The 13,352-nt window shown below is 43.8% G+C and overlaps 1 protein-coding gene across 3 annotated transcripts; it reads left to right on the forward strand.

The window, feature by feature from the left end:
* The first annotated feature begins 2,685 nt into the window (after positions 1-2,685).
* CBLN2 (cerebellin 2 precursor) lies at positions 2,686-11,818 on the forward strand. Of its 3 annotated transcripts, none has more exons than NM_001171768.2 (4): positions 2,686-2,758; positions 3,465-4,002; positions 5,879-5,998; positions 6,274-8,200. In NM_001171768.2, exons 2-4 carry the CDS (start codon positions 3,688-3,690, stop codon positions 6,469-6,471), a joined length of 633 nt encoding a protein of 210 aa, NP_001165239.2. In that variant the 5' UTR covers positions 2,686-2,758; positions 3,465-3,687; the 3' UTR covers positions 6,472-8,200. The 3 variants fall into 3 exon arrangements, with proteins under 3 accessions (NP_001165239.2, XP_015137875.3, XP_015137874.3); XM_015282388.4 differs by lacking the exon at positions 2,686-2,758 and adding an exon at positions 2,890-2,969 and having other exon boundaries at positions 6,274-9,716; XM_015282389.4 differs by lacking the exon at positions 5,879-5,998 and having other exon boundaries at positions 6,274-11,818.
* Positions 11,819-13,352: the final 1,534 nt, after the last annotated feature.

Genomic DNA, 13,352 nt, shown 5'->3' on the forward strand with positions numbered 1-13,352 from the left:
TCGGTCTTCTGTACCCTGGATCATCATAAAAATTGTTTTTGTGTCCCTGTCGTAAACTTATCCTCATGCTGTGGGAAGACAAAAAATGTGTTTCACATTAAAAGAACATCTCCTCTTTTTCTGTATTCTATTCATCTTCTTGCATATATAATATATATATAAAACATGCAAATATCTGTGAACTAATTTCAGGAACATTTAAGTATGTATTTTCTTTGGGAAAGAAGTGTCCCATTTTGCTAGGCATTAATGTAAATAATGTATGGGAAACAGTTGGGAGCTACTGATCAAAATACCTTTCTGTTGATGACTTGATTTAGTAGATGAGACAAAAAGCTTTTCCCCTTGAAGCTTTTGGCTTAAATGAGTTCAAGGTGAGTACTAGCTTAAGGAAGGTCCCAGAGAAGTGAGCATTTCCATTTCTTGTAGAATTCCCACACCATCAGGTATAAAGTGTCCCTGGTATAAACATTTGCACTGCCAGCTTGAAAAATGGCATAGGCTTGATAATACAGTTCTTTCCCAACATAAGCAACTCTGAGCTCAAAGAAGAGGACTATAAACACTTTATCTATTTTCTTTAAAAGTTATGCCTTCTGAAGTCATTCTATAACTGACTGAACTGCAACTAGCAATTTGAAATGCATTTCCAGTCTGGCCACACACAAAAGAAAGGAAAATGCAAAAATAATTCTGTAATTCTGGCAGCCACATCGCTCCACGAAGGCTGTGGATTGATCCCTTAAAGAGAGTATTTAATTAGAAATAATAAGTGGAGCTTTTTTTTTTCTTTTTCGTTTTTTTTTTTTTTAACAGGCATTCTAAAGGTCATATAGATTTGTTTACAAGTAAACATTCTGTTATCTTCCATTTGCATTTATGCTGTACTGATTCGTGCTGACAGTTCTTTTGCAAGTTAGCTGTCTAAAGAGAAAGGGGATTCGTAAGTGTGGGATTCATCCCTTGTGTTAGAAGAAAGGCAAGATCTCATCTGTTTTCCTGTGGATGCACAGTAGATTTAAGGGCTTTCCAGCTGCCTTCAGTTTTCATGCTCATCCTTCTTAAGAGCAGCAGAGAGAAGCGATGACGTGCCATCCCTCCCTCACCACTGGGCCTTATGTTATAAGTCAGATAAAACAAGGAGCAAATCTTTGGGCTCTGCTTTGATCCCTCGTTTATACAGCAAAGTAATAATCAATGAGTAGTCTGATCTAAAGACTCCCCAATGTACCAGAGCTATGTGAGGCTGAGAGTTGATATATTTGGATGAATTTCTGTGGTCCTTCTCGCCGTCTTGCAGAATGGGTGCTGTCTTGCAGCCACAAACTTGTTCCTGCTCTGATTTTCTGATACTTATTAGTGCACTACGCTTATCAGCTTTCTACTCTCATCTCTCCATACCCAAGCACAAGCAAGGAAAAAAAAAAGAAAAAAAAAAAAAAAAACCCATCAAATGCAAGTATTTCAGGCTTACTATAAAATTCTCATTTAAAATAAGGAGCTATAGGTTAGATATTCCCTGCACACTGCTTAGCCACGATTTCAGGGCATGATTAATTTCTCAGTGCAAATCATCAGGCAGACACCCGCAGGGGTTCCTTACTGGTGGTTAAAGCAGAAGATTGAAACAGGAGCACTCATTCATAGATGAGATCGTAATTTTACTACAGAGATACACCTGCAAATTTTTCTCCGGCTCGGGAACATTACAGCCACCATTTGGATTTATGTGCGGTTCTCTAACATACTTTCAGATGCTGAAGTCTGCATATCAGGATCTCCAGGAAAACGCCATATGCATCCAGAAAACCCATTCGTAAATGAGAGGAGTGCGTGGAAACACAATGCTTCTCTCGCAAAACTTCACCGCCAGCGCTTCGCCGTCCCCTCCCTCCCAGCAGCAGCCGCCTCACGCTGAGACACACGAAAACACTTGCAGCCGGTGCTATCTGATAAACTTTAACGGCGATAGGCGCCGTCTCTCTGTAGGGCCGGAGAGACAGCGGGCGGGAGCGGCCGCCCCAGCTCTTAGCTGGCGCCCAGCCCTCGGGGGTTTTCTCTCTCGCCCTCAGGGCGCGACCCGCTCCCGCTCCGCGCCGTGCCCGTCGCCGCCGCCAGGTGGCGCCACACGCCCGCTTATGGCGCCGCTCTGCGGGCGGTGCGGGCGCGGGGCCGCCCCAGGGCAGCGGTGCTGTCCTAATGGGGAGCTGAGCGCCGGGCTCTGTTCTGCGCAGAGTCGGGAGGGGAGCTCGGGCCTTCGGGGTACGGTCCTCTCGACACCGTGTCCATTTTAGTGTTTTGAATTGTTGTTGTCTGTATTAAACCCTGAATTCCAAGCAGCTTCCAGCTCGCGATGCTGCGCGGCTGCCCGTAGGCGCTAACGCCCCGCTGGCACGTTCGTTCAGTCCGACGGGTGCAGGTGTAGATACCGAGGGGGCTCTCCGACCTCTGGCTGCAGCCGGCGGCGAGAGGAGCCCCGAGGTGCTGCAGGGGGTGCCGGAGTCTGAATCCCTGCCGGCTGCGTGCATGTGTGTGAGAGAGGAGGGGAGGAGGGAGAACGTCGGGTGGTGGTGGCGGCCGGAGGGGAGGGGGGGGACGACAACGGGGGGGGGATTATTGGCAATGGGCGGGAGAGAAAGAGGCGACTCCTGTTTCCTTTTCTTTCTGCCAGCGCAATCTCTGCTCATTTTCTCTAAGCAGTATCAGGTCCCGGACGAGCTCCGCAGCCAGCCCTCCTCTCCCGCCATGGACCTCCCAGGTAAAAGGCCGCTCCCCTCCCCGCCGGCCGCTCCCTTTGCAAAACACCACTTTAATCATTAGCGACGCGGAGTGAGGCGAGCGGCAGAGATGTCCGGGGGGGGTGGGGGGGGAGGGTGGATCTGAGACCTCAGTGATTTCTTCGCTGAGCGGAGAAAACTGAGCGGCAACTTCCCGGAGAGACGCCGGCTGAGGAGGTTTCGCCTCTTGCGGTGCGTTCTGCATGCCGGGGTTGGGAGCGGGGTGTCCGAGCTTCCCGCCGCCATCCCGAGAGTTTTGGGAGCCGCTGGGGTCCGTGGTAACGGGGACAGCCCGGGGTGGGGACGAAGGGTCGGGATGTACACGGAGTGCCCGAGGGCAGGAGGAGGGCGGTGGCTCCCAGAGTGCCGCCGGGAAGCACTGCGAGCCATGGGGATGGAGGGCACGGAGGGAGCACTGAGAACCCGAGGGGACACAGCGCGGGGCTGGGAGGGTCCTCTCGGTGTGCCCCGACGGGTGCGGCGCTGCCCCCGCCTCCAGGTGGCTGCGGACCTGCTGAGGGACGACGGGGAAAGGGAGGAGAGGAGGCGGCAGCGCGGTCTCCCCCGGACCTGTTGTGCCTCTGCCATCTGTAGGGTGGGGCGGGGGTGCCGCCGGGCTGCGCGGTGCGGGGCTGCGCGGTGCCCGGTTCCCGGTCGCCGCCTCACTGCCGCCCCTTACCCCACCAGGCTGCGCGCCGCCCGCCCTCTGAGGGAGCTCCTTCGCCCCACGCGGAGGAGCAGGAGGAGGAGGAGGAAAAGGGAGTAAGGCGCGGCCCCGCCGCCGCCCAGCCGCCGTCCCGCCGAGCGCTGGCCGCGGGGCGCCGCGGCGGCAGCAGGCGCGCAGCCCCCTCCGCCTCCCCGCGCCCGCCCGGCGGCGGAGAGCCCGAGAGGCGGCGGTCCGGCGCGGGGCATGGGGCGGCGGCGGCGGGGGGCGCTGCCCGAGGCGGCGGGCGGCTGCTGCTGCTGCCTGGCGGCGGCGCTGCTGCTGCTGCTGCTGCCCGCCGGGTGCCCGGTGCGGGCGCAGAACGACACGGAGCCAATCGTCCTGGAGGGGAAGTGCCTGGTGGTGTGCGACTCCAGCCCTTCGGCCGACGGCGCCATCACCTCCTCCCTGGGGATCTCCGTGCGCTCGGGCAGCGCCAAGGTGGCCTTCTCGGCCACCCGCAGCACCAACCACGAGCCCTCCGAGATGAGCAACCGCACCATGACCATCTACTTCGACCAGGTCAGCCTCCTCCTGCTTCGTCCGTGCCGCCCCCCCCCCCCGCCGGCATCCCCTGGCCCCGCGGTTATGCCTTACATCTTCCCTCTCGCTCCCTCCCCGCCATCCGCTAATAACCACCCCACGGCTCAACTCCCCGGAAAGAGTCCGGGACGTCCTTTGAGGCGGCTGCGGGGCTTTCTGGGTTGGTGGCGGTCCCGTGGGTGACGGAATACTCTAATGTGCCACCTGGTGCCTCGACACCCCTGAGGATCGGCCCCGGGCAGGCGGTACGGGAGTGCGCCTTACGCGGGAGATGGCCATTTGCAGGGCGGAGGGAAGACGGAGATCTACTGGCGGGGAGACGCCGCATCTACCGGTGCCGAGCGCGTATGGCAGCGTTACGGCACCTCCGGGAGGAGGGAGGGCTGAAGGGGTTCCCCGCGCTACCGAGCCGTGTCCCTGCGGGCGGGGAGCGGGGCTGTCCCGCACGGCACACGCCAGATTCTGCATGCGGCATCCCGAGCTGCCGCCCTGCCCCGCCGTTCCGCTTGGATTTTGCCATTAAATTCAGTTCTTAAATTGTTTGTTTGTTTGTTTGTTTAACTCTTTTTTTTTTCTTTTAAATTATTATTATTTCTCTTGACTTCTGAAGCAGTATTGTGGAGTCATCCACAATGCGCACACGCACTGTTTTCCTTATTTTTTAACCTTTCTGTCTGCCTGTCTTTCACCCGTGCACCTGTTTCTCCTTCATGAGTTTGCAGCGTTATTCCTTGTGTGCAAAATTTCCTAAAGTCACATCGGCAGAGAAGGAAAAAAAGAGCTTTCTCTGTGTATATAGCACACCATAGATACTTCACCCCGCAGTGCTTAGTTTGAAAGCATTCCTCCTTCTGTTCCCACAATAATAGATTGATGTCCCCCCTCCCGCTTCTTGGAAACAATAGGGCTTTTTTTTTTTTTTTTTTTTCTTTCTTTCTTTAATTATTATTATTTTTCCCTTATATTTTTCCCCCTCAAAGCTGAGTGCAGCTGTGCAGCAAACAGTGACGGCAGTGGGGCCGGGAGGGAGCGGGGCGCGGCTGAGCTGCTGCCACGGGCTCACCCCACGGGAGCCTCCACCACGGGGTCGTGGTGGGTTTTTTATTGTTATTTATTTATTTATTTCTATTCCAACCTCTGCCTGAGGGCTCAGCTCTTTTGCTTTTCTTTTTCCTTTTTTTTTATTTTTATTTTTTAATTTTTTGTTTCGTTTTTGTTAGAAGTCATTGAAAAAAAAAAAAAAGGGAAATTCAGATTGTTGCTGAGGAAGAGGAGCGGACTCACCCTAGTACTCGGGGTGATTGTAGAGGGGATGGAAAGGCACGAGAGGCAGATGGATGTTCAGACAGATGTTCCTGGTGCTGGGGGTCCTCTCTCCTCCTCTCTTCCTGAGCAATACCACAGCCCGATTTCTGTTGTATACACTTTTAAACACGAGGGCAGGTCTGGTTTCAGCAGCATAGGCTAAAAAAAAAAAATCTACATTTGCTTTGTGAACTGCTAAGTTCCAGTTGCGTTTATTTCACCTCGCCTCCCTGTTACCCCCACCTCCTGCCACCTTGGCCTCATTGGCAGCGGGTATGGACGTTTGCGCTTCATCTGACGGGCTTTCGAGCTCATCACTGTGTAACTAAATCATTTATGAGCCGCATCGCTTTTTTAATGCCTCTGTAACTTGACTCCTTTCCTCTGCAGTGCACTTTTAATTGTGCCACCAATGCCGTTCCAAGTAGGCTTTATACTGCTCATGGAGCTCGTCGGATTATCACTGGCACTTTGCTAAGACAAGGTCTGATTTCTTTCTCTCTTTTTTCTCTGTCTCTCTCCCTTTCTTTTTCCTTTGTTTACTTTCCAGGTATTAGTTAATATTGGCAACCATTTTGATCTTGCTTCCAGTATATTTGTAGCACCAAGGAAAGGGATATATAGTTTCAGTTTCCACGTGGTCAAGGTCTATAACAGACAAACAATCCAGGTGGGTTGTGATCTATCTGTCTTGCTCTTTTTTTTGAATACTCGTCTCTACTTTCGCCCCACTCCTCACCCCCCATTTATAAACCCAGCAGATTAAGAATAAGGCTGTAGATTATTTTAGATAAAAGGTTCTGCATGCATGACAAAAATCATGCATTGCCTTCACTTAGCTCATCTCTATCTCTAACCTGTGCCAAAGTTTAATGAAGTGCACAGGGCAAGGAATTCATGGAGGCTATTGACGAAACTCAGATTCTCTCTCTTTGCACTTTCTAGGTAAGTTTAATGCAAAACGGCTACCCAGTGATTTCAGCTTTTGCAGGGGATCAGGACGTCACCAGAGAAGCAGCCAGCAACGGGGTTTTGCTCCTCATGGAAAGAGAAGACAAAGTGCATCTCAAACTGGAAAGGGGTAACCTCATGGGAGGGTGGAAATATTCAACCTTTTCTGGCTTCTTAGTCTTTCCGCTATAAAAGAAGGCCAACTAGGAGACAGATTGATGAGCTGGAGCAAGAATTCAGTTAACAACACCCTGAACTTGGCAGCACACGACAATATTTCCAGTCACCCCATCAGACTGTCACAGTAGAAGAACGATGACCTTCTAAACTCCAACATTTGCTTTGAATATTGACAATTCCTCGGGAACCTGCGCCTCTAATTAGTTTTAGACGACAGTGATCTTTAGGAGAAATGAAATTATCGACCTGAGCAATTTGTACCTGTGATTGTAAAGTCAATTTTGGATTTTATTGTTGGGATCATTGACTTTCTTCTTTTTTATTATTTTTTTCCCTCTTGTTCATTTTTTCCCCTCTTCTTTCTCTTCTTGTTCCAATGAGACAAATTACTTGGACCACGCAATCGCTTTGTCAGAGGCTCAATCCAGAGCCAGAAGAATGAAGTGTTGAGCCCAATGAGGTGTTCTTTCCATGCTTTATTTCTTTGTGTTGTATAGCCTTAAGGAAAAAAAGAAAAAAAAAAAAGAAAAAAAAAAGAATGGCTTCAGTCTCAATCCTGTATTTTTCTGGGGGAGGGGTATTCTGGACATTACTGTGTCAAGAAGTGCTTTATCCAGTGAAGCAAAATTTGCACGATTGGAATCTTATTTGTTTTGTGTTGTTCGTGTTTTTCATCGACTTTTTTTTTCCTGATTTTTATTTGTATGCGCTAAAAATGTAAGCTAGATTGATCAATAAGGCAAAACAAAGCACATATATACCCTGTAGCTCTAAGTAAAGCTAACCAGTGAACAATTGTTGTCTACACTTCCAGCTGATCTTTATAGACCTATTAAAAAGAGAGGAAAAAAAAGAGAGAGCTACATGATCCTTCAGTTACGATCTGGAAACCAGTAAAGGAACTGACATTTCTGAATGGCCCTGACATTTCTAGAAGCAACAATGGAGGCTTTGAATATCTTAACTGACCATACCCTAAAATATGTCCTTTCTTTGCATTACCAAACATGATTTGGGTGCTTTTAGCTAACATTTATTTCATGTATTTTTTCACCAATGCTTGTGTATGTATTGTGAGAGCTCAGAGAGATGGCGGAGCAAACTCTTCCTCTTCCACCTTAAATAAAACCACCTCCACTAGCCTGTCCATGGCAAGTATCTAAGCACCTGCCCCTAGCATCTTTGACAGCATTTGGGAGTGGGACCTCAGAGGATCAGCGAATGCACCAGAAATTGTGCAGGTGCCATGTATTTATCAGCTGTTTGTGTTCTGACCAACACAAATGGCCTCTGAGTTGTGGGGGTGCAAAGCAATCGGTACTGGAGGTGAGGAAAAGTTATTACACCAGTTGACAAGAGGAAAAATACCAGGCCAGCATCAAACGCATACTTTTGCCTCATTCTCATCAAATAAATCTTATGTCTTCACTTTATGACAGTGTGCTGAGGACGTACTTGCATGAGGAGATCCAGGAGGGATGTTTATATTCTTTGATATGATTTTAACTTCATTTATTTAAATATTTCATCTTGTTATTAAGCCCACATGAGTGGATATGTATAAGAATTTATTTTTTATCAGATTTACTCCTCTGCCACAAACAAATATAATGCAAAGGCATTTGCAGCAAGTTGGTGGTAGCTATGTTGTATTTCAAAATTATGGTGGACATGTCATTTTCATTGTAAATTTATCATTAAAGGGACAAAATCAATTAAAATCATATATTCTTTAAAAAAATCTTATCTGTGTTGCTTATGATACCTCAAATGGCTAAAACCTAAGCCAATTTTATATTTAAGATTTTTGTATGATTTTTTGTGGTTGGTATTTGCTTTGGCGTTTTGCTAAGCTGTTCGTTGAATGAATGAGTTTCAGATTTTGTTTTTTACTGAGTTGCATTTTCTGGTTCCTCCTTGTGCATTGGCATGATTGTAATGTTTTAGTTGCAGAATATAGCAGGGCTATGTTTAAATACAAGAAATAAAACCTGAGTCAGCAACAATCTTTTTCGATTGAAACACAAAAATCATTATGAAAGTAGTTCATGGGTACTGTAAAACTATTTTTAAATCTAGGTTTTTGTGTTTAAAATTTCATCACCTTTCTCAAGGAAATATGCACTGATTTTGGTTCAAAGTTCCAAGTTTTCAGTTTCTGTTACATTCCCACGGTGTTACTTTGAAATTACGCCTACCATAACCACTTTCAGTTTTTCCATATAACTTGGTTCGTCTGCTTTGAATGAGGCAATGATGTTTTAGTTCTGGCTCTCTCCTGAGTGAAGCAATGCCAATTGCAAGGTTTTCTTTGGGCACATTCTTTGAAGCCTCTGAGCCACTAAAATTGTGGAATTTGAACACCTCACCTCATGTATTCAAGTCTAGTAATTCTGTCTGTGCTTATATTTATGAAGTTAAATACATATGCATGTTTACCAACTTTCTGAATGGAAGAAAGGTCTCTAATATACCCTCTCCCTCTTTCTTCTATTTGTGTGTCCTTCATGATAAGCTGTGAAGTTGGCACCATTATACAAACAGTTGTATTAATTGGAAATGGGGCAGTAAATTCTCACTGTACACTAATTATAAACACAGCTTTTTGGGGGGTGGTTTGGTTTCTTATTTGGAAATGTTTGTTCCTATTCCCCTTTTAATTCATTTTGTACCTGAGTTTGAATAGATGCAACCTGTTTGTCTTTGGTAGATATTTTGGGATATATACAAGGCACTGTAGAATGCAACAGGAATTATTATGTGAAGCTGCTTAGAGGAGCCTTCTGGCACATAAAGAATAGGCTTATCTAAAGTAATTTATAAAAGTACATTGATTAGGTATCATTTAGAGCTGGTGCAAAATTCACGTTGAGGAGCACCATGATGCTTACTAAGTGTAAAACATAACACTGTGAAGCAGGCTAGTGGCACAATAACAGCTTTGGTTCCTGTGGGGGTAATAACACAATATTCTTTCCAACAACTTTCAAACTTGCTCATAAATTTCTGTGTAAGTTATTCCTATGAGAACACTGTACATTTGATATCTTCCCTTCCAGGGACCAGCTGCATCCCTCTCACTCGTGTGTCTTTGGGAAGCATTGTTTGATTGTTTCCTCAGTGGACACTTGTCAGGGTAGAAGCCAAAACCTATTTCAGAAGTGATATTCATCATACAGTTTATTTCTTTCCTGTATATCTTCAAATTTTACATCTATAGTTTGAACACGATCTTGCAAAAAGCAGAATGCCCTTTCATACCCTCTGAGGCAGTGGGTGTGATGGATATGTAGTGTCTCTCATTACTGGTCAGCATCTTGCAAGCTGGATCTGTTTATGATGGTGGGAGGAGGAGAGAGATGGACAGGGTGAAACTAGGGAGGTGTTTAGCAGTTACATTTTGTTTGTTGACTGTGACATTTTTAACTTTTAAGTAGAACATTTTGATTTCTTTGGACCGAATTTTTATCTTGCACAAGCTAAGTAGAAGATGCTTGTTTACAGATGGAGTTTTTAAGAAGTAGTTGAAAGTGGTTTCATATCTTTGCAATGTGACATTCATTTCTGGAATAGGCAGGGTCACAGGTAGAGTTGCTTAAAAGTAACTTACAATTAATAGCTTATTTCAATCCATTATAACCTTTTGTGTTAACAAGCACTCAAAAATCAGTGTTGTCAATACAGTTCATGATTTTCACAGGTAATAACTTGTTAGATCAAAGTCCATTAAATTACATATAACCATAGAAAAACAAAAAACCAACCAACCAAACAAACAAAAAAAAAGAATCCACTTGTTTTTATTTATTATTGAAAGCATTTGAACTCCACATTCTCCTGTACAACTGTTCCAAGACCACATCCATTTCTAATCAGGGCATCAAATAATAATGATTCACTGTAAAATAACCAACTTTTTAATGGATCAGATTCCTTTGTTTGGCTTGTCTTCATCTGTCCGAGTACTCAAAACAGATATGTATGATTACTGCTCACCCTGCTAACTCAGTCATATTAACTGGTTATAAGCTGAGAATTATTATGTGATGCATCATGATTGTAGTTAGACATTGATTAGGTGGCTTGTCAAATGATAGGGAAAGCTTTTGATTGGTTGGTTAATAGTATCAGCAAAATTCTAGTGTGCCATAGTGAAATAGGTATATTATCTTTTTAATGAAGAGGTTAATCCTACTTGGTTTACTTCTGTATAGTCATTTTCTCTGTTAGGAATCTTATGAAAGACATCAGTAGGATTGGGCCTGAATGATAGGGCTTTGACTTTGATTCATTATCTACAGTTATTTTTACTTTTAAAAAATTGGTGGTAGTAAATGCAAACCCATAGTTAACATGAAAAACACTTATCAGTTTAAACATATTTCAATACCGGTCACAATTCCAGCAATGTAACTAAAGTCCTACAAATATATTGCAAGCTTATGCTGCAAATCCATTTTCGAAACATCATTTTTTCCACTCTTGTCTGGCATACTCACATAGCTGATCATTTCCTTGTTAGCCATTACCAGTAAAATCCAAATATCACTAATTGCTTTTTATACAGTCTCAGTGTAATCATGAACTTGCACTTCATATATCTTCCCGGATAGTATATGATGAAGTACTGAGTTAATCCCATCAACTATACATCAGCAAAATAAAGATGTGCGATGTCTCTGAAGATTAGGTACTGTATATAATGGTTTATAAAGATAATGAGAAGCTAATAATAAATACCATGATGAATTCTGTATTTTTAAAAAATACAGGAATAAAGGTGGTGTAAACAAATGCTCAAAAACTCAAGAAATACTAAGTTTTTAAATTAATGTTTTTCACTGATACTGAGTGCTCCTCTGAAAGCAATGCCTCCTAGTTTGTTAAGTTGACCCATGACATCAGAGGTGAATGCTGGTGGTGTAGCAGAAGAGGTTGAATCTTCATACCAATATTCCATTACATTTTGTTGCCATGTGGCAGATGGCAGCAGAGGGGCAGTCCGACACACTGGCATCTGACATGGAAGTGCATATGAAGCAAAGGTGTGGAGCTGAATCCCTCCATACAGAAAAAATGGCACCCACTGACATTCATCAATGCTTGCTGAGAGCTTATGGAGACCAAACAGTGGAAGTGAGCACAGTGACATGGTGGGTGGTGCGTTTCTACAGTGGTGACAGAGACAGTGGTTCACCTCCTCTGGTGCAGAATTTTACTAGTGCAGCATGCAGGCATCATAGCTAATGGTGATGACTATGTTGAGAAAGAGTATTTTGTTGCTGAGAATTCGCTCTATCAAGTAGTGTTATTGTGCTCTTTGTATCTGTTGAAGTTTCTATGGAAATAAATAGGAGGCATTACCTTAGGAGTGACGTCTGTATTTCCATTAAAACAACATGCTCTTATTTTTACCATAGGAATCTAAAATAGAATTTAAATTATTTTGTGAGATCAAGAATCTTGTTCAGAGTATTGTTATAATGACTCAAAAGATACAGACACTCAAAAATTAGTAATTATTTATTATGTAACATTCTTATTACACATGACATTTCAATTAATTGAAACTGCTTTGAAATGTTCTTACATGTGTAAATATACACACATGCATATAAATGTATGTATATACATAAAACAAATGTTTAGCTAGGAATCTATGGACAGTTTTGACTTTTTCTGATAAAATTTAGCCTTCTTTTCTCTGGAGCATTACCTAAACATCTTAATTGCTATTTTATTTATTGTCATTCTAAACCTAAAACTGTTTATCTTTGCTTAGATCCAAAAGTACATTAAATAATAGCAAGTAACAGTATACATTTAACTGCTGAGATCTGTTACAGTTCAGGTAACATTAAGGTACAGTGAATCAGAGTAATTGAGGCATTCATTGCTTCAGGTTCTGAATGCTTCTGGTCTAAGTGACCCCCTAGGGCTGTGTAGTGCTTTGTGCGATCTGCTTCTAAACATCAGACCAATTCAGCCTGTCCTTACACTGGCAGGAAAACCATGATAAGTATTCAGAGTGAAAATGTTCCTTATTTTTAGCTGTTTAGTAATAATAATTTTTATATGCTGCTTTAATTTGTGTTTGTGAACATTTTCTGTATAAAGATGCATTATATTGCCACATAGAATTAGTCTCATGGAGTCCTGCGGTGACTTCAGTGGAGAGAGAATAAGGAGTTTTCCAACATTGTATATGTTCATTAGCAGCAGTAACGTATCACAGAGCTCCAGGCTTACTTTTACAAGAGAAAATATATACGAAATTATATAAGAAAGAATATTTTGAGTTTTCTTAAATTATTATTACTAACAGCAGAAAATTCTCAGTTTATTTCGCAATAGTATGATTGGGAGTATTTTAGAATGGAATTTAAATGAATATAGCTAGACTCTGGCAGCTGGCTCCTCTAAACTAACTTTTCTGATGTTGAATGTGTTTTTAATTGGACTTTATAATCTCTCTAAATACAAGTGTCCCTGTATAGGAACCATCACTCCCCCTAACTACTTCACCTAGACAGGGAAAGCATCATTTTATTTCTTTTTTTCCTTTCTGTTCTGTGGTTCCTTTTGCTGTCCTCTACTTTGCGGACTGTGCTAAAATTATCCAGAAGTTAAGAGGTTGTGTTCACACTTGCCTAAGGCACTTTAATTTCTTTTCTCTTGCTCTCTTTACATCATATTTGAAAGGCTCTTCACATTGATTTTTAAGAATATTTTTTAAAAATGCTTTTTTTAATTCAACTCATTCATAACTATGTAATACACTGCTCATAAAAAAAAAGGATGACAGCTCTAGTTGGCTGTTCACAAGTTGTCTGATCCCACAGCTCAGCACTCAGAACACAGTTAAGAGAACTCAGCCTCGTTAAGAATAGAAA

This window comes from Gallus gallus, chromosome 2 (genome assembly GCF_016699485.2).
Source record: "Gallus gallus isolate bGalGal1 chromosome 2, bGalGal1.mat.broiler.GRCg7b, whole genome shotgun sequence".
NCBI lineage: Eukaryota > Metazoa > Chordata > Aves > Galliformes > Phasianidae > Gallus > Gallus gallus.

Coding starts and splice junctions, on each gene's coding strand:
- CBLN2 (NM_001171768.2), top strand. CDS start 3,688: ATGGGGCGGCGGCGGCGGGGGGCGCTGCCCGAGGCGGCGGGCGGCTGC. Junction 4,003..5,878: donor TGACCATCTACTTCGACCAG/GTCAGCCTCCTC, acceptor TTTACTTTCCAG/GTATTAGTTAATATTGGCAA. Junction 5,999..6,273: donor ATAACAGACAAACAATCCAG/GTGGGTTGTGAT, acceptor TGCACTTTCTAG/GTAAGTTTAATGCAAAACGG.